This window comes from Charadrius vociferus, unplaced genomic scaffold, assembly GCF_000708025.1.
Source record: "Charadrius vociferus isolate BGI_N301 unplaced genomic scaffold, ASM70802v2 scaffold337, whole genome shotgun sequence".
In the NCBI taxonomy this organism is placed as follows: domain Eukaryota; kingdom Metazoa; phylum Chordata; class Aves; order Charadriiformes; family Charadriidae; genus Charadrius; species Charadrius vociferus.
This window is the reverse complement of record NW_009649049.1, coordinates 370,112-387,453: the sequence shown is the minus strand read 5'-3', so window position 1 is coordinate 387,453 and position 17,342 is coordinate 370,112. Positions and strand designations below refer to the sequence as shown.

Below are 17,342 nucleotides of genomic sequence, written 5' to 3'. Positions count from 1 at the left end.
GGTTGCTTGCTAAAAAGCCTTCCCTGGGTTTTGACTAGAAATTACCTTGGAAGGCCGGGGGTGCGTTCACGTCTTAGGTTTAGAATCTGTTTGCATGTGTTAGTGGCATATAAACGTAGGTTATATATTTTGGGCATAGTTAAGAGTCGAGATTTTGGTCAGGTGATTGTACCGGCTGCTGTGATGATAAGGCTTGATAATGCTTTTCAGACTGCTTGAGCAGTTCCCATCAGATACGCTACCGTAGCACAAAATCGGTAATGAAAAAAAAAAAAAACTCCAAATGCTGTGGATTTGTGACCTCTTTAATCTGTTTTAAGAAAATTATAACCCGGATAGTAGTACCACGTTTAAACATGGGTTGTTTATGCTGGAGTTATGTAGTAGAGAAGATGTGAAGGTAGTTCATCCCTGCGTTGAGGCTTTTATCTCTTTGAAAGCATTTTATTTTGCTGAAGTAGAAAAAAAGCCTAAACTCACTGGCTGATGGCAATATGGTTGTCTAAAAAGAGGTGTGATTCTGTCTCTATAACTCTTCTACCTAATAGTCTTTTATTAAAATACAAGTATTTTTGGTGATGAAAGAGTACTAGATGTAGAAAGAAATATTTGTGTATGCTTCTTTCCTGTGTGATCTTCAGCGAGGAGAATGAATTTCAGTCATGTTTTGTGACCTTGTAAAGATTCTGTGCCTTTTGTATGCTATAAATGCTGCAAATAGGAAGAGTCTGAAACTGTGCCATAGAGTTTTTATATAAAAAGGTTCTCTTTTGTAAATCTTGAATGACTGTTGGTTGTCCAAGCAATTAAAATGCCACTTAAGCAAAGCTGCCACTGTCCTTCCAGGCATATCTGACTATTTCAGAGAGTTCTAATATAGACTTGACTATGTAAAAAAAACCCAACCCAACACACAAACCCATATAGAACTCCTCGATTTTCTTCCTGGCAATTCTTCCTATTATGTAGTAGTTTTCCTCTGTGGGAGATAGTAGTGGCTGAAGAATAGTTCATTGCCTCTTTTGATTGCACACAAGATGCGATGGTTTGCTTCTTTACCTTGGTATAAACAAGTGGAACATGATGCATAGGCTGTACTCTTAGTTTTGCTGCTTGATCTTCAGCCATCCACTTCTGAAAATGAAAGCTACTTCTGAGCATTTCCACAGAAAGATGATAGGAGATGTGTGTAGTCGCCACAGAAAGTATTCTGGCTTTTGAAACGTTTCCACTTATCAGAAGATAAGTGTAACTTGGCTGGGAAGGGCAGTCTTTGTTGAAACTAATCAATCTCTTTTCTCCCCTGTCTTTGTAGAGGAATGGCTCCTTGTTGGTACCAAACAAGGGCATCTTCTGCTTTACAGGATCAAGAAAGACATAGGTAAGTTGATTTTAAGAATAGCACAAAAAGTTGATTATGTTATTTTTACCTCCTGCCCCTTAAGAGGTTGTAGTAATGTTAACAAAAGTATGTTCAATTGCTAATTTTTTTCATACATAGAGTTTAATGAATATTTATGTGTGATCTTTGGTGAAAGTGTAGATACCATTTATCAGATGTGCAAGAAAGATAGCAAGTAGTATTAGTCTGTTTTTCTGTTTTGAAGTATGTTTTATATGGGGTCTCTGTATGTTTAAATTTACAGTAAGTTAGTGTAATTTTTGTGAATACAGTGCACAGGCATGTTCAAAAACAGTGCAGTGTGCAAGTTGCCTGAGGTTTGATGTTTTCTGTTAATGGACTGGATTAGTGAAAGAGCAACTTTTTTTGGTGGGTCCATGAGCATCAGGGGCTGGGGAAGAGGGATCCCTCCAAAGTAGTTCTGTCATGTATTCACTCTTCTTTGTGCCTCTTTGACAGTCATAAGTGTTCATAGTCTATTCTAGAGATGCCACAAATAGAACTATTCTATTTTCAGTTTAGTTAAAATTGATTTTCACTAAACAGATTTGTACTTTATGTTATCTGCTATTATGTAGAAACTGATGTTATTGAACACGGTAATGTCGTGTAGTGTGTGACAGGAAAGAAAGAAACAAACATCAACAGTTGTAGCTACTTGGATTCTAGAGACTGAATTTAGCCTGCTTTTTTCTGAACCTTGTAGGCCGTCTATTCCAAACAGAACATGCTAGTCTTGAGTTGCTAGTGTCTTATCTCACATGGTAAATTTTTCCCCCTTTTTTGCATCAATGCCAGGAGAGGTTATGTCATCAGAAAGTGTCTGTAAGTCTTTATCCCTAAAACTCCTTTTAAACCCTTGTGGTGTAGTGTTTATTCCTTGTCTACTTTGCAGTGATGTGCTCCCTAGCAATTTAAATTGCTGATATTTGATTGGTGTGGATAAAGTCTTTATGGGTATTTTTGTATCTCCGGGTTTCAGAATGCTTGAATATAATTCTTATAATCTAAAATACCAGCAAGGCAAAAATGTAACTATTGATGAGGCCCTAGGATGGGTACAAGAAGTGTAATTTACATTTTCACCTGACTATATAGAAGACCTGATGCGTTTAGCTATTAAGTAAAAGATAGCACAGATAAGTTAGAAGAGCCATTCTTCTAGTGTTAAGTAGCCCATCTTGCTCTCATAATTTTTTGTAATCTATGTAGTGTGAGATACATGCAGTAAATTTAAGGGCAACTTCAGTTTACATACTCTCTCAAATCTTTCTGGTAGGTTGCAATAGATTTGAAGTGACACTAGAGAAATCCAACAAGAACTTCTCAAAAAAGATTCAGCAGGTAGGAAATACTATCTTTTTGATGTGGGGACAGTTTTCCAGTGTTTTCAGCCAGGAAATTAAATATTGAATGTACTTCTGGAGTCTCTGCTAAGCTTAGCAAAAAAATTCCCTACAACTGTAGGTTCTTCTAGAGGTGGCACAGCCTGGTGTTTTTGCCCACTCTTCCCATAACAGGAATAAGCTTGGTTTGGTGGCTAAAGCAGAAAGCAAAGAACTGGAACTTAGAAGTTTATTTTTGGGTTTTATGGAAATGCTATTGTTAGCAGTAAATCTTTAGCTGCTCTGACTGAGAATATTTGTAAAAATTATGGTAATAACACCAACAGACTCTAATATATAATTTGCCTCTTGGATAAAGTGCTATAGGGATGTGAATGTAATTCCTCTTATTTGGAATTTAGAACTAAAGTAACTGATTACCTACTGCCAGTCTTACTACTGTTTCATTTTCTTTGGAGAACTTTCGCTCATTGATTATATTGATACTTAGGAAAGCACTTACCTCAAAGATTATGCAGCTTCTTTCAGCAACATTCTGCATATCCTTTAGAAGTACTTCTGTACTAGTAACATACCACATACGGCATTTTTTACCAGCTTAGGTTGCAAGCTCTGTGTTCTAGCTTGCAAAAACTGAATGTGAGTGAAAGGGGTTGCAATAGCTGGAGGAAGGTTGTGCATAGATAGCTGCCTTGCTGTTTTCATTATTTTGAGAGTATCGTAAGATGCATTTTCTTAGACTATCTATAATCAAGCCTCTTCAGAGGTTTATTTATGAATGGAGTTCACTAATAGAATGCTTTCTTTCAGATTCATGTTGTTTCTCAGTTTAAAATTCTGGTCAGTCTATTAGGTAAGTGAATAAAATGTTTTAATATTTAATGAGCTCTTCTCAATGCAGTTGCTTGGCTGAATGTGGCACCCTTTCCACACACCTGCGTAGTAGTCTAGTTGTTGAAAAGTCATTGGTAGGATTTAGGCTTTTTGAGTTTGCAGAGGAAGCATTATGCAGCATAGATTGAGCAGCAGCTTTGCTTGTCGTAAGCCAGCTTGGAGAATAAAATATTAACACTAAGTTTTGCAATTAAAAATAGAAAAATACATACGTGCACTAAAGCATGCGTGTATATTTACATGTGTATATATAGTTTGTCTGTATTGATGTGTATATACACATATATACATACATGCATGCATATGTGTGTCCACCATATGATAGGGGCTAAAACGTCTGTCCAAACTTGTTTGATATATGAAACTTACTGTTGATGCGTTATGCCAAATTCAGTTTATATGCAGATGGTGATCTTTTACCATCTTGTGGAAATCTAGGTTTGCTTGTCTCTGGCTATATTTGTTTAACCTTATGATCTTCCTATGTCTTTCCTTGCTTATGTTGCTACTCCCTTCTTTATGATCTCCAAGTCCCGGCTCTTCCGACTCCAGCATGCATAGATTTCTGCTGCCTGCGTCCTCGTGCGTACAAAAACTTGAGCACAGTACCTTCCATTTGCAACCATTCACTTTCTAATTTCAGGAGCCAGTTCAAAATGGTCTTTGTTCACACAATCTTCCATCATGAACTTGCTCTGCTCTGGCCTTCCACTCCTACTTCCTCTGCTTGGTTAGCACTTGTTCTCAGTTCTGTCATGTAATTTTCCCAGTGCTGGTGTTAATCGTCTTTTCTGCATTTATTGTCTTGTATTTGTATGTGCCTTAGCACTTTTCAGCTTTTGGGAAAACATTCCTTTTCCTTTCTTGCAGCTCTTAGTTTCACAAGTTCTTCTTTTTATGTAAACATAAAATGTGATAACTTATTTGAACTAGCAATGAGCTCTACATGTATTAAATATTGAATAATAATTGGAATTTTGTTTAAAACAGAAAATAATATTTATGTCCATGACCTGTTGACATTTCAACAAATCACCACGGTTTCCAAGGCAAAAGGTGCATCTCTCTTCACTTGTGATCTTCAGGTAAGAGGAGGAACACAATGACACAAATGTCCTTACTCTTTGTAATAAAGATAACTTTTATGTTGCTGTATAGATTAGGTTTGTTAATTGTGTTACATGCAAGTTATCTGGGTACTAGTGCTTTTTAAATTGGTAAATTAGTACATACTGGATGTTGAAGCTTTGCTTAAGGCAACAATTTTTAATGTAGTCATTTTAATTTTCTTCCTGAACTTCATAAGATATCTTCCTGTGCCTGTTGTGATTGTAGCCTTTAATCTCCTAATACAAAGCTTCAAGGCATTTGCATCCTGTAGTATCTTTGGCTGGCTTCTTTTTTGAAAGGTCCTCTTCCAATATAAAAGCCATTCCCTTCCCTTAAATTGCCATTGTACTAGGTCATAGTGGTTCCCTTCACCAAGCATCCGTCACTGTTTTTACTACATTTTTGTTTATGTTAAACTTTATTAGCCCAAGGAGTCTCAGGGTAGTTGTGGTAGATTCAGGCCATAAAATGTTTCCATCAGGTATAGCCATTCTCTGTCCATATGCTGTGGTTTATTAGGTGACTCGTTTCTATCCAAGTGAGTTTCTTAGCCTAACCATGTCATTCAGAAACTTTACTCATAACCAGAAGAGATAACTTAGTGCTCTTCATCACTTTTTAGCTCTTTACCCCGTTGGAGCTTAGTGTTAAATATGTTCTAATAAGTACTTAAGTTTTTCTAAGTGTTAAAACTAGTGATGTCTTTCAAAGCACCTTTACATGTGGTCATTCCAAAGTGCCTTGTTGTTTGTGTGTACAGGCACTTAGCTTTTCTAGTGTTTTTTGTCGTGAAACTTTTCCAATAGGCTAGAATATTAAATGGTTATTAATGTTTTTATCTGTCAGTATTGCATTGTTCCAATTCTTTGCATTGTTCCGTTTCCTCCCTCCTCCTATACTGCGTAGAGTTCCAAGCTATTTATCCTAATCTTCAGGGCTGGGCTGATAGCTCTCTACTTATCTTCTGTTTGTGTGTGTGTGTCTTTGATGCTTTTTTTTTTTTTCCCCGGTATTTCCTTGGTGTCACAATCCCTGTCAAAGTTCATTTTTAAGTATCCCTTGCTCCCTTTTCTCTGTGCTTCTTTGTTTAGGGAATGCCTTTCTGGCATCGATGAACAAAGCTACTCTTCAGCTGACAGCTTTGCTTCAGGCTGAGGATTATTTTGGCCTTGTATTATCTTACTTGCCTCTTAGTTTATGAGAGCCTATGAGTTAGGCCTGTCTGTTTTCACAGCAGTCAGATACAGGGGAAGAGGTGCTGAGAATGTGTGTGGCAGTGCGGAAAAAGCTACAGCTTTATTTTTGGAAGGACAGAGAATTCCATGAACTACAGGTGAGTTGTGTTGTTTCTGTAGTCTAGCATGTGTCAACAGGGAGTGTAGTTGCTCTTTACTGCTTGCGATGCAGTCCCTATTACTCAGAGGCGCTTCTGACTTTTAGAGCATTGACTCCAGTTTGTTCTGCAGCAATTTAACAATGAAGTAGTAAATAAAAGCGAAAATACACAGTTGAAAGCAAAAGTAATGGCGTTAACAGTTTCATAAATTAAATCAAAGGCTGTGTTCTATTTTAACATTCTGGTTGTACAGTTGTAAGTCAGTGAAATGTACTAGTGTGCGGCCTCTATAAATGTATACCTAGCAATAACACTGTGGACGTGGGTCCACTTCTGCTCCAAGTTTTCCAGGTATGTCATTAAGTCAGAAGGTAGTTACTGACAACAAGCATAGAGAATTGCACTTGTGAATACCAGAATGATAAAAATAACCAGTGAAAATGGGTAGAGAATTTTTCAGCGACACTGCTCTCCTAGGAAATTACCAGCTAACTCTGGGCACACCTCTTTACTGTGCATGAATCTGGCCTTTTAGTTGAATAGCGCCATTCCTTGACAAGTAGAAGTTGGACATATGTGGTGGGGAATACAGTGTCAACAACACTGCTTCATGTTGCACAGAGTGTAACAAGTTTGATTCTTGCTTTGTTCTTGTAACAGTCATTTCAACCTGTTTTCCTCAGGGGGACTTCAGTGTACCTGATGTACCCAAGTCTATGGCCTGGTGTGAAAACTCCATCTGTGTAGGCTTCAAGAGGGACTATTACCTGATACGGGTAAGACTGACATTTGGAATACAGTGTCACAGAAGACTTGGATACCTGTAGACACTATGGAGGCTGCTCCTGTGCCCAGGGTTTTAGCTAACAGAAAATTATGAAAAACAGTATCTGGAAGTCTTGCTCTATGTGGTTTGGAAAGGGCAGTCTAAATCTGTCCTTTCAAACTGATGTTTTGTCAGGAAGTGATCTTCTGTTTATTGCTGTTGAAACCAGCAATAATATTGCTGTTGAAGCTCTTGCAGAAAGAAGGCATTGGAAAAGATATATTTTTGGTTTGGCAGCAGTCTGCATAAGTGCAGTTTGCATTTTATTTAATATATTAAGAAAGGAGATGGCTCTAAAAGTGCAAAAAGACCCAGAATATCTTCTTATGTGACAGACAATGGAGCTTAACCATTTTTGCTTTTTTTGATTCTCTTGCTGAATTGTAATTGTTTCGGTTTCAAAGTCTCTAAACTTAGTGTTGTTAACTTAATATTACAGTTTCCACTTACATTTCATTTGACAGCTGTATTTGATTCTCTTTTCTACCTTTACAATTGACTTCTGCTGATATTATAGGAAAATGAGATGAAGATGAGATGCACCACGCATATGTAGGTGTACGTACATGGTTGGCAACACTGATCTGTAGTCGACAGGAAAACTGCACACTAGTATTGGTTTGAAGTGACTAAAAATTACTCACAGAAGTGATGCCTTTCTGCATCTCTGTCCTAGGTGTTGATTCCCACCATTCTACTGATACGAGTAGTTGTGCAGCTGCTCAAGCAACCAGAGTGGAGACTTGCTGTCCGGGTGTCTGCTTTGGGTTGGCTCTGGTGCTTGACTGACCCATCCTTGAATGACCTCATTTAATTAAATAGGAAAAATACACATGTTTTTATGATATTGTTTTCTGCTGGCTAGCTGTTGATTTGTAAGAATGCTTGAGCTGTAATGCAAGGGAAGCAGCAGGAACATATAGCTGGAGTTGAAGGAGAAGGATTCTTTATTTTGGTGGCAATGAGTTGTTAGATCGGCTCATGGAGCAGCTTTTTGGATTTTTTCTTTTTTAATTTTTTTGGAGTGGGTTCGGTTCCCTGGACAGCATGTGGCCACAAGAATGAGTGGCAAGGGCAGGGGGGAAAAGGCCAGGCAGGTTGCTAGGCTTTTAGTTTGCTTTTTTTATGTGACAACAGTTATTCATGTGAGAATAAAACCTTGTTGAAGTTTTGACCTAAACAAAATCCTCTGGTTACACCAAGAAGTGTTTGGACACTTTAACTGATGTTGCTACTGTGTGATGCATTTTATAAATCTATATGAACTATGTGCTCAGCTACTGTTACACTAACAAGAGTACATTTTCTCAGGCACAAAAGTATTAATTCTGTATTTCCAAATGATGTATAAGCGAGATAAATGATGATATGCAGAAAATTTTATTGCTACTCTTTAAAACTGTGCATGTCCTGTAAGGGATTATTCTGGGTTGTAAATCCCTCTAGGGGGGTTTTGACTTTGGTTTTATACAGCTTTGAAATAAAGGTTGTTTTGAACAACATGGTTTTTATTTTCTTTATTATCCTAGGTGGATGGAAAAGGATCCATCAAAGAACTGTTTCCCACAGGGAAGCAGCTGGAACCATTGGTAGCTCCTGTAGCAGATGGGAAAGTTGCAGTTGGCCAAGATGATCTAACCGTTGTGCTCAACGAAGAAGGGATCTGTACTCAGAAATGTGCCTTGAATTGGACAGATATTCCTATAGCCATGGGTGAGAATTAGCAGTAATTTTTTTTTTAAATTTGCTTCTTTGCTCCTTTTTATATGACAGAATTGTTAGGGTCACGGTATTTAGAAACTAGCTGGATTTGGAGTGAGACAGTTTCTAAAGTATTTCAAGTTGTACTCCGCGGAAGGTTTCATGTGTTTATTTTTGTTTCTTCCCCTTCTTTGCTTGTAGTTTGTATGCCTATCTCCTCCTCAGAAAAACAGGCATATTGTGTATCTTTTATAAAGGGACAAGATTTGAAATGGAAAGTGGTGTGTTAAAGCACTGTAGTTCTGGGCATCTGAGTGCCACAGAAATTTCTTATGTTGAAAGATGAACAAAAAGCCTGGTAATAGTCTATTACCAAATTGCTGTCAGTGTTGGGCATTAAGTTTTGTTTTTAATAAGCAAAAAAGGGACACATTTTGGGGGGGATGGTGGGGGGGGAGGAAGTTGAAGAGAAGCTTTACTTAAAGTCATGGCTTGTTTCAAGGAATACTTGAGAACAATCAGCTTATATTTTTCACCTTTCATTAATAGAACACCAGCCTCCCTACATCATTGCTGTTCTGCCAAGGTATGTGGAGATCCGCACTTTTGAACCCCGGCTGCTGGTACAGAGTATTGAGCTGCAGAGACCACGCTTCATCACTTCTGGAGGGTATTGAGTATAACTGATTATTACTTTTGTTGGGCTGTCTGGGTGTATGGTAGCACTCTGAGAAACTGGAAGAGTAAAAGCTTTTCTAACTCCCTCGGCTTAAGAAGTAGCATTGAAGCAGTCTGTTTTTTATGAAAAGATGGGTGGAGGCCATACCTTGAGGAGTAAATGACAAAGTTGAGTGCCTTTGGGAATTTCTGATCACTGGAGATGTATTTTTCTCCTTTCTGTTTTGTAGTACTGCTCAAGTTACCCCTTATCTCTCATTGATCCACGTGTGTATTAACCAAGATTGGTTGGTTTGTTTTGTTTTTTTTTTTTCAGATAGGGTATTGCTTCTTTCTCAGCGCTGGAACTTAGTAACTGACCTTTTTGTCTTGTTTACAGCACAAATATTATATATGTGGCAAGTAATCACTTCGTGTGGCGGCTTATTCCAGTCTCCATAGCCACACAGATCCAGCAGCTTCTGCAGGACAAGCAGTTTGAGTTGGCTTTGCAGTTGGCAGTAAGTACTCAAAAACCTTTGGGTTTGCAGCAGATGCACTTGTGCAGAAGTACACAGAAGGATGTTTGCATTCTGCTTGACTGTAGCTAGTCTGGAGACTTTTACCTCTGTACTGTCCACTTTGCACAAACTGGTAAACTCTGGTTTAGTTTTGTGCTGCCACTTCTCCATATTGATCTATTGTGGTTTAGATTTTGATGTACCATTTTGTATGTGAAAGATTATCTCTCTTAGCTGTTTAATCAGTTACCTTCTTACAGACTTGAAGTCATTTGGACTTCAAAGTCTTCAGACTGCTTATAAACAGTTTTGCTTGGAGTTGTGTGGGTTGTTCTGTCAAGTGGCCTTTTTTGTAACGGCCCTCCATATTACTCCTGAAACAATAATTTCTTAGAGATGCTAAAGCATTACGTTTAGTTATGTTGCTCTTGATTTTCTGATTTCCAGAAACTTCCCTAGAACTACATTAAAATGAATTAATTGCATTTTGTATTACTAACTTGAGAAAAAATTTTGAAAAGGCAAATGAATGAAGACACAGTTGCTGTAATAGAGCGAGTATATAGATAACCAGAGGTAGTTTTCAAACCTTGCAGGTTCTCAGTGACACAGTAAGCACAGTATCGGAGAATCGCACTCAGAGATGTTCACTTTGGAAGATTATAATTTTTCTTCTTAATCTCTCCAAAGGATAATACTCCTGTTACTTCTATAGAGTGGGTCTTTCTTGTTTACGAGGCCCAAGAGTTTTTCATGTCGGTTAATTTGTATGTGTGCAGGAAATGAAAGATGATTCAGATAGTGAGAAGCGACAACAAATTCACCACATAAAGAACCTCTTTGCCTTCAACCTCTTCTGCCAGAAGCGCTTTGATGAATCCATGCAAGTTTTTGCCAAGCTTGGTACAGGTAAATGTTTGAGTTGGCATTGAGATACTTAGGTTAGGAGGAATGAAATGAAGCTCACAGACTATTGTGTCGGCTTTTTTGTTTTTCTGTTGTGTTTTTGTTTTAAAAAAGTGTTGTATTGTGCAGACTGGTCCCCTCTGAATGGCAAATAGCCTAGTCAGCTACTTAGCTTTCTTTTGTGAAACTGGTTATAGTACTTAATTAACTCCAGTTAGTGAGTTAAATTGTGAATTTGCCCTTTGTAGGTTTGTATTGTAGGCTATTTTACAGCGTGCATACAATGTACACAGACCCTTGCAGTTGAGGGTTTCAGCAGCTGCCAAAAGCCCACTTGTAGCTTGGAATGAGAAATAAGGAGCATCTGTAGATTTGCTAAATCGTTGGACTTGGACCAAATCGAGGAGTCTTAACCCTGTTTCCGGCTTAATGGACCAGGCGGTTTGAAGCCAGGAAACTTTTTTGTGGTTTTGGACATCAACATAGTATCTGATGCTGTTTCTCTGGTTTGTACTAGGATTATTGGAAGAACACCTGAAGACTGGACTGTACCATAGAATAGTGCTTAAGACTGAGATTCTTTTATTGGTGACCGCACATCCCTTGTACATTTAAACATAGAACTTTTACTTGTTTTGTTGACACTCAACATCGTATTTACTTTGGACAACTACAATGAAAGAAAAGGACTGAGAACTCAAAATACTTTGAACTTAAATTAGAGGGCATTAATTTTGAATTTTCTTAAACTCCATGAGAATGGGTGCTCATTAGTTAGAGATGGTGCTGCTCAGTTTTTGTTTCAAAAACACAGTAAATTTTCTCTGAAAACATTGCTTTTTCCTAGAAATCCTCTCATGTTGTCAGAGTTGTTACTGCTCTTCTTGCAGAATCACAGCATTAAGAGGCTTATGATAGCGGCTTGTCCTCCAGGTGTGCCAAGCACACAGATAGGAACTTATTGTGCTTGGACTTTGAAACAGTCTTTCTCTTGCTGCTTTTGCCTTGTTTTAGCTTCTTTTCTTTAATAAGCAAATTGTGTTATCTGGAACCTTGTGGATATACAAGTTGACTAGAAACAGCTCTGTTGGAAAGATAAGCTTGCTCAAAGGTTGCATACATTTAAGAGTTTGCAAAAATAATGTTATGAATGGTTACTAATGCTAGTTATTTTTTGCTTAGATCCCACTCACGTGATGGGTCTGTATCCTGACCTCCTGCCCACAGATTACAGGAAACAGCTACAGTATCCCAACCCCCTGCCAGGGCTCTCTGGTGCAGAGCTGGAGAAGGCACATTTAGCTCTGATAGACTACCTAACTCAAGTGAGTGCTGCTATATCTGGTTTTTTTAGAGCAGGGTTATTCAGTTTTAGCATACTTTGTTGGTTAACTTTGTGCAGGAAGCAGTATGCCTACTCCAGCTCTGTCATGCTAGCCTTAATGGGCTGTCTTCATGGTTGGAGACTATGGCAGTAGCTCCTGAGAAAGCAGGGGAACTGGAAGATGTGAGGTGCCCCACAGATATGTGGGAGACATCACATGTGATTTTTTTTTTTTTCTTTTGCAAGGACTGGACAAAATTTACTTATGTACCAGGTCTGAATATGAGTACAATATTTTATTTCTAGTAGCCTTCTGAAGAGGGCTTGAGCTCTTGATCTTTTGTTTTTGTTTGGTGACTATCGTGGAGGGCACACTATCCAGGACACGGGTCAAAAGCATGCATTAAAAGGTGGAACAGGAGGTAGTGGGTACTGTAACTTGTTCTCTTTATTTTGTTGTAACTGGAATCTGAATCGTTCTGTTGCCATTCATACTAGACTAAAAGGAAGCTTGTGTCTGAAGGAGGATAGTTTTTGTTCCCAGTAGTTCAAAACCTAAGCTGTTTTCTGAATATCTCCTGACTTCTCTAAAATGTCTCTGTTCAGGTTAACAGAGTTTCCCTCTGACTATAGTTTTGCAAGATGTCCAAAATCTTGAGAAAATAAACTTGCAAAACAAATGTATACACCTGAATGTGGTCAGACAGGTGATGTGTTGAATAGTTATTAAAAATAAAAAGTCTTTGGGAGACAGTTGATTAAAACAAGTTATTAAATTGGTTTAATTTAGTCTTTTTACTTGGTATATTATATTTGCTGAGGAGGGATGGAGAAATCCATGGTCTTTTCCTGTTAAAATTTCATTTGATGTCCTGCAGAAAAGAAGTCAGCTGGTGAAGAAGCTAAATGATTCAGACCATCAGTCCAGTACCTCACCCCTCATGGAAGGAACACCCACAATCAAATCCAAAAAGAAGCTGCTACAAATCATTGATACCACCCTGTTAAAGTGTTACCTGCATGTGAGTTTCTGCCTGACCTAGAGGCCTTTCCTTTACCATGCGCACTCTGTTGGAATTTCAGGCTGAACCGTTTAAGGAGTAAATGGCGCTGCTTCAGAAATTCTCACACAACTGTCTGTGGGCTAAAAATGATCTATGAAACGTTAGTGTTAGCTAGTTTGCTTACTGGTCAGGAAGTAGTTTCATGGAATAAAGCAGATGTGTGCGTTTCTGATCACTGCCTCAGTCAAAAGAACTTGACCGTGCCTGTGTATTTTGAAGTTCTAATGAATGCTTCTCATGCTGCCTTGTACTGTTAAATGCAGGAGGGTAAGATCTTTGCTGGTGACAATGTTTTTCAAAGCTGGCCTCTGTTTTTGGAGGGGAGTGGCTCTGATACATTGTTTTCTTTTTGTCCCAACAAATTACGGTAATAAAGATAGGCCTTGCCCTAAGACGTTAAATTGTTCTTTCTTATGCTATAAGGCTTTTCTGGGTGTTTTTTGTTGTTTTTTTGTCCAGTTCGTTTTGTACTATAAGCTTAGGAGGTGCACATTAGAAGTATGTTTAAGTGCTCCCTTTTTACTTGCAGACAAATGTAGCACTGGTGGCACCACTACTACGTCTGGAGAACAATCACTGCCATATTGAGGAGAGTGAGCATGTACTAAAGAAGGCACACAAATACAGTGAGCTGATAATACTGTATGAGAAGAAGGGTCTGCATGAGAAAGGTAGGTATGCGGTTGGGGTGGGGAGAGGAAAAGGGATAGGAGCGTGTATTCCTAGTATAGAGATTTAACTTGTCTTCAGTGAGCAGGCAATAGTCCAAAGAGACATTGTTTCTGTGTCTGTCTGGTGATTAAATTGGTCTTTGTTCCTGTTACCTGTTTAGTCTGTGTGTTTAAAACAGAACTTTGTTTTGTCTCCAGTAGCAGAACAGGAAAAATGCACTTTTTTGTAGCTCAAGTTGGCATCATACTTGTGGTTACAAAGGAATGAACCTTTTTGTTCTAAAAGCATTACAGGTACTGGTGGATCAGTCAAAGAAAGCCAACTCACCTTTGAAGGGTCATGAGAGGACAGTGCAATATCTGCAGCATTTGGGTGAGTGTGAAGGAGAACATTGTTTTTGTGAAGGTGTTACTCTTGTTGGGCTTAGAGGTTATTCTACTGTTTGGCAGCTTTCTAGAGACTATGAAGCTAAAGGGTATCCTTGTCATCTTGTCTGGTTTCTTGCATAATGCAAACTTCAAGGATTGGTTCACAGGTGTCTTGGTGAAACTTGAGTATCTCGTTTGAAAGCATTCCTTACTTCTGAAAAAAATTTCCATTGGTAGAGAATGTGCCATAGTATTCCAGTGATGATTTACGATCACTGACAAAAGTAAAGTCTAACTTCTGGGTTAGGCTTTCCAGCCTTGTCTAACTTCTGGGTTAGGCTTTCCAGCTGAAAGTCTAACTTCCAGTTGCTGGTGCTTGTAGTATCTTCCTGAGATGAAGTATCCTATATGAAGTTTTTGTTTTCTGTGTTTACGTAGATCTTGATAATGACCTAATAGTTGTAGTTGCTGGTCACAGCATCATGGTAGGAACTTGCTTTGTTGATTATTCATTGTGAAATCCCAAGTCCTTTTTCATTTTTTTGCTACTTTTGTGAATAGTCCCCTCCCATCCAATAATGTTATTTATTTCTAAATGCATAACTCTTTAAAAGTATTGTGCTATTAGTTTGGGAGTGAGTAGTTTATGAGGGAAATACCTTTGTTCATACTCTTATACTGTTGGCAAGGTTTGATATTTTTTTCTATAATAACTTCTTTTAAGAACTGCTGGCTTTTGTTAACATGTTTGTTCAATGATAATAAATTACTTATGGGAAAGGTTTCAATGTCATTGTTTGTGACGTGTCTTGCTTACACTTCTTATTCATTGGTGCCTTTGGTAATGTCACTCATCTTAGAGAGGTGTAGGTATGTTATATTCAGCATACAGCTTTACAAAACAAACTTCTAATCTTAATTAAAAAATAAATCTGTCATCTTGATAAATCCATCTCGCTTGACCTATGTCAGCTGTTCATTTGTTTTACCTGCAATTGATGATGTTTAAGACCTTTAATTATCCAGGTTCTCTGGAGTACTCTTCTAAAATCTTGGCAGCTTGCGAAATTTCTTGTAGAATTCTGGAGCTTCTCTGTTTCAGGACCTCCTGACAGTCAGTTTTCCTGTATGCTTCTTGCTTGGCTCTTTAAAACTGACAAAGGGTATTTAGGTCTAATCGCTTCAGAGTAATGAAATACACTGGGAAACAATCTAGACATTTAACTGTTGCTAATAAGTGGAATGTTTTACACTAGTGTCACTTGAAGATTTTCCCCCAAAGTAAATAGCAGAAATGTAACACTGTGTGTAGGTTTTTTTAACTGCACTGCCCGTTCTGCCCTGCTTAATTACTAAGTGTCATTTCTGGGGTCACTTAAAGAAGATGATAAAAACATTTCAGGCTATGCGGTTTCTACAGATTTTTCCCTCTGCCAGCCCCCTCTCTGCCCCCTGCCCCCTCCCGCTTTGGTGAAGCTCCTGTAGTTGTGAGCTTTTAATCTAAGTAATAATTGATTTTTTTAAAAAAAATACTTAAGTTTTAATTATGTGGGATGTATTTTTAGTTGTTTTCACATTCTGAGTGAAGTAGAAACTCTTTAGCCATATCTTGTCTGTAGGTTTTTGGGCATTTGATGAAATATTCTTAAATAGTTCTTACGTAATTGGGGAGTTACTGATTATGTATTACTGATTTGGATTTGATACTTGTCACGTCAACAGAGTAAGCACTTACTGTTTATTGCATCAAAGCAAATATTAATTGTTAATTCTGTGATTGGCCATGTCCATCAAAAGTATACTTAATCTGGGCAGAGGTAGGCACAGGAGAATTATCTATTTGATTGGATGGCAGATAGTTTTCTGTATTACACCATTCTTTATCCGTTAAAATAGTGTTATGCAGAACTTCTTCCTATTATAGCTCATATTTAAATTAGGCATTTGTTGCTGAAAAAGTTTAGAAATTCAGTGTCTGCTTTAATTCTAGCAGCACAAAACATCCTTGCCTGTGACCTTCAGTGTAAATCCCCGTGCAGCGGAATGTTATGTGCTGAGGGAGCCAGTTGTTTTGTGTCGTGGTGTGATGTGATGTTGGCCTTTTAGTGTATAAGCTTTGGTAGTTACTTGCTGAGTTCCTCCTCTCCTTCTGCCATCATGAATGTTCTGAGTAGATAGTAACTTTGTGTTTGATCTGGTTGTGATTTCAGCAAAGGCAACTTGATCAGTGCTTTGGAAATGAGCTATTCTAATTAATCTTACACTTGTTTATAAGGATTTAGACTCTCCTGTTCTACATGAGAACTTACTCCCATGACTTGTCCTGTCCTTTATTTAAATTTTCTCAGTGAGGCTAGCAAACCCATTACCATACAATGCCCCGTTAATTCAGAAAGTTCATTGATCTTCAGCGAAATTCAGACCCATGACCTTAGTGCTGTGTGCCAAGTCACTCTTTTGTTTTTGAAACTTTGAAATTGACTCTTCTGGGGGCTATTTTAATTGCTTTACTTTGTAGTGCTCATCTTCTGTTTTTTAAAATATTGTTACTATGAAGATGCTGCTTGCTTTAAATATTTAAAACACGTAACCTACTCCTGAAGATATTGTGGGATGAGGAAAAGCAAACAATGGCTGCCTTTTTATAGGGTTGGTGTAGGTTTCTGTTTCTTATATAGTTGTGTTGTTGCATTGTTCTGGTAGTGAATGCCTCAGTGGTTCTGATCAGGAGAGTGAGGGGAAAGTCATGTTTTCCTAACGTGTCTTTTATAAACCTTGTGAACAAAATTGTCCAAATGAAAGTATTCTTTCAAATAGGCAGGTCCTAAATTTTCTTAAAAGCTGAAAAGTTATTATCTGTCTTGTAGTATCTATGCCAGTTACTTCATACTATGATGCTTTCCTACTTGTTACAAAGTATTTGACCATTTGCTGTGGAAGTTATTAGACTGGCAGGCTGGGGCTGGAAATGGACTGAAGCAAATTACCCAAGTGAAAAGTACAGTGCTTTTTCTACCCTAATAAAAACAAATTGTAATGGAAGACTTTTGGACTGTGATTAAGACAACTAAGCTTTGTTTTGGTCCAAATTGTTTACATTTGGTGGCTTAGTATTTTGAGTTAATTCTTGTTTCTGTTTGAAATTGTATTTGCAAAGTCATGAAATTGTGGCTTTAGCCTGGAATTTGTGATTTGCTTGACTTGAGCCGGGGGGG

At 38.0% G+C, this 17,342-nt stretch overlaps 1 protein-coding gene across 1 annotated transcript in view; it reads left to right on the top strand.

The window, feature by feature from the left end:
- VPS39 (vacuolar protein sorting 39 homolog (S. cerevisiae)) overlaps positions 1-17,342 on the top strand; it is a 29,331-nt gene that overhangs the window by 791 nt on the left and 11,198 nt on the right. The window contains exons 2-16 of the mRNA XM_009887980.1: positions 1,316-1,381; positions 2,195-2,227; positions 2,682-2,746; positions 3,559-3,601; positions 4,633-4,727; positions 5,987-6,085; positions 6,772-6,864; positions 8,444-8,627; positions 9,165-9,285; positions 9,673-9,793; positions 10,573-10,702; positions 11,882-12,024; positions 12,902-13,045; positions 13,617-13,758; positions 14,045-14,131. Of these exons, the coding sequence (XP_009886282.1) occupies positions 1,316-1,381; positions 2,195-2,227; positions 2,682-2,746; positions 3,559-3,601; positions 4,633-4,727; positions 5,987-6,085; positions 6,772-6,864; positions 8,444-8,627; positions 9,165-9,285; positions 9,673-9,793; positions 10,573-10,702; positions 11,882-12,024; positions 12,902-13,045; positions 13,617-13,758; positions 14,045-14,131 (1,566 nt within the window). The remainder of the gene's footprint in view (positions 1-1,315; positions 1,382-2,194; positions 2,228-2,681; positions 2,747-3,558; positions 3,602-4,632; positions 4,728-5,986; positions 6,086-6,771; positions 6,865-8,443; positions 8,628-9,164; positions 9,286-9,672; positions 9,794-10,572; positions 10,703-11,881; positions 12,025-12,901; positions 13,046-13,616; positions 13,759-14,044; positions 14,132-17,342) is intronic.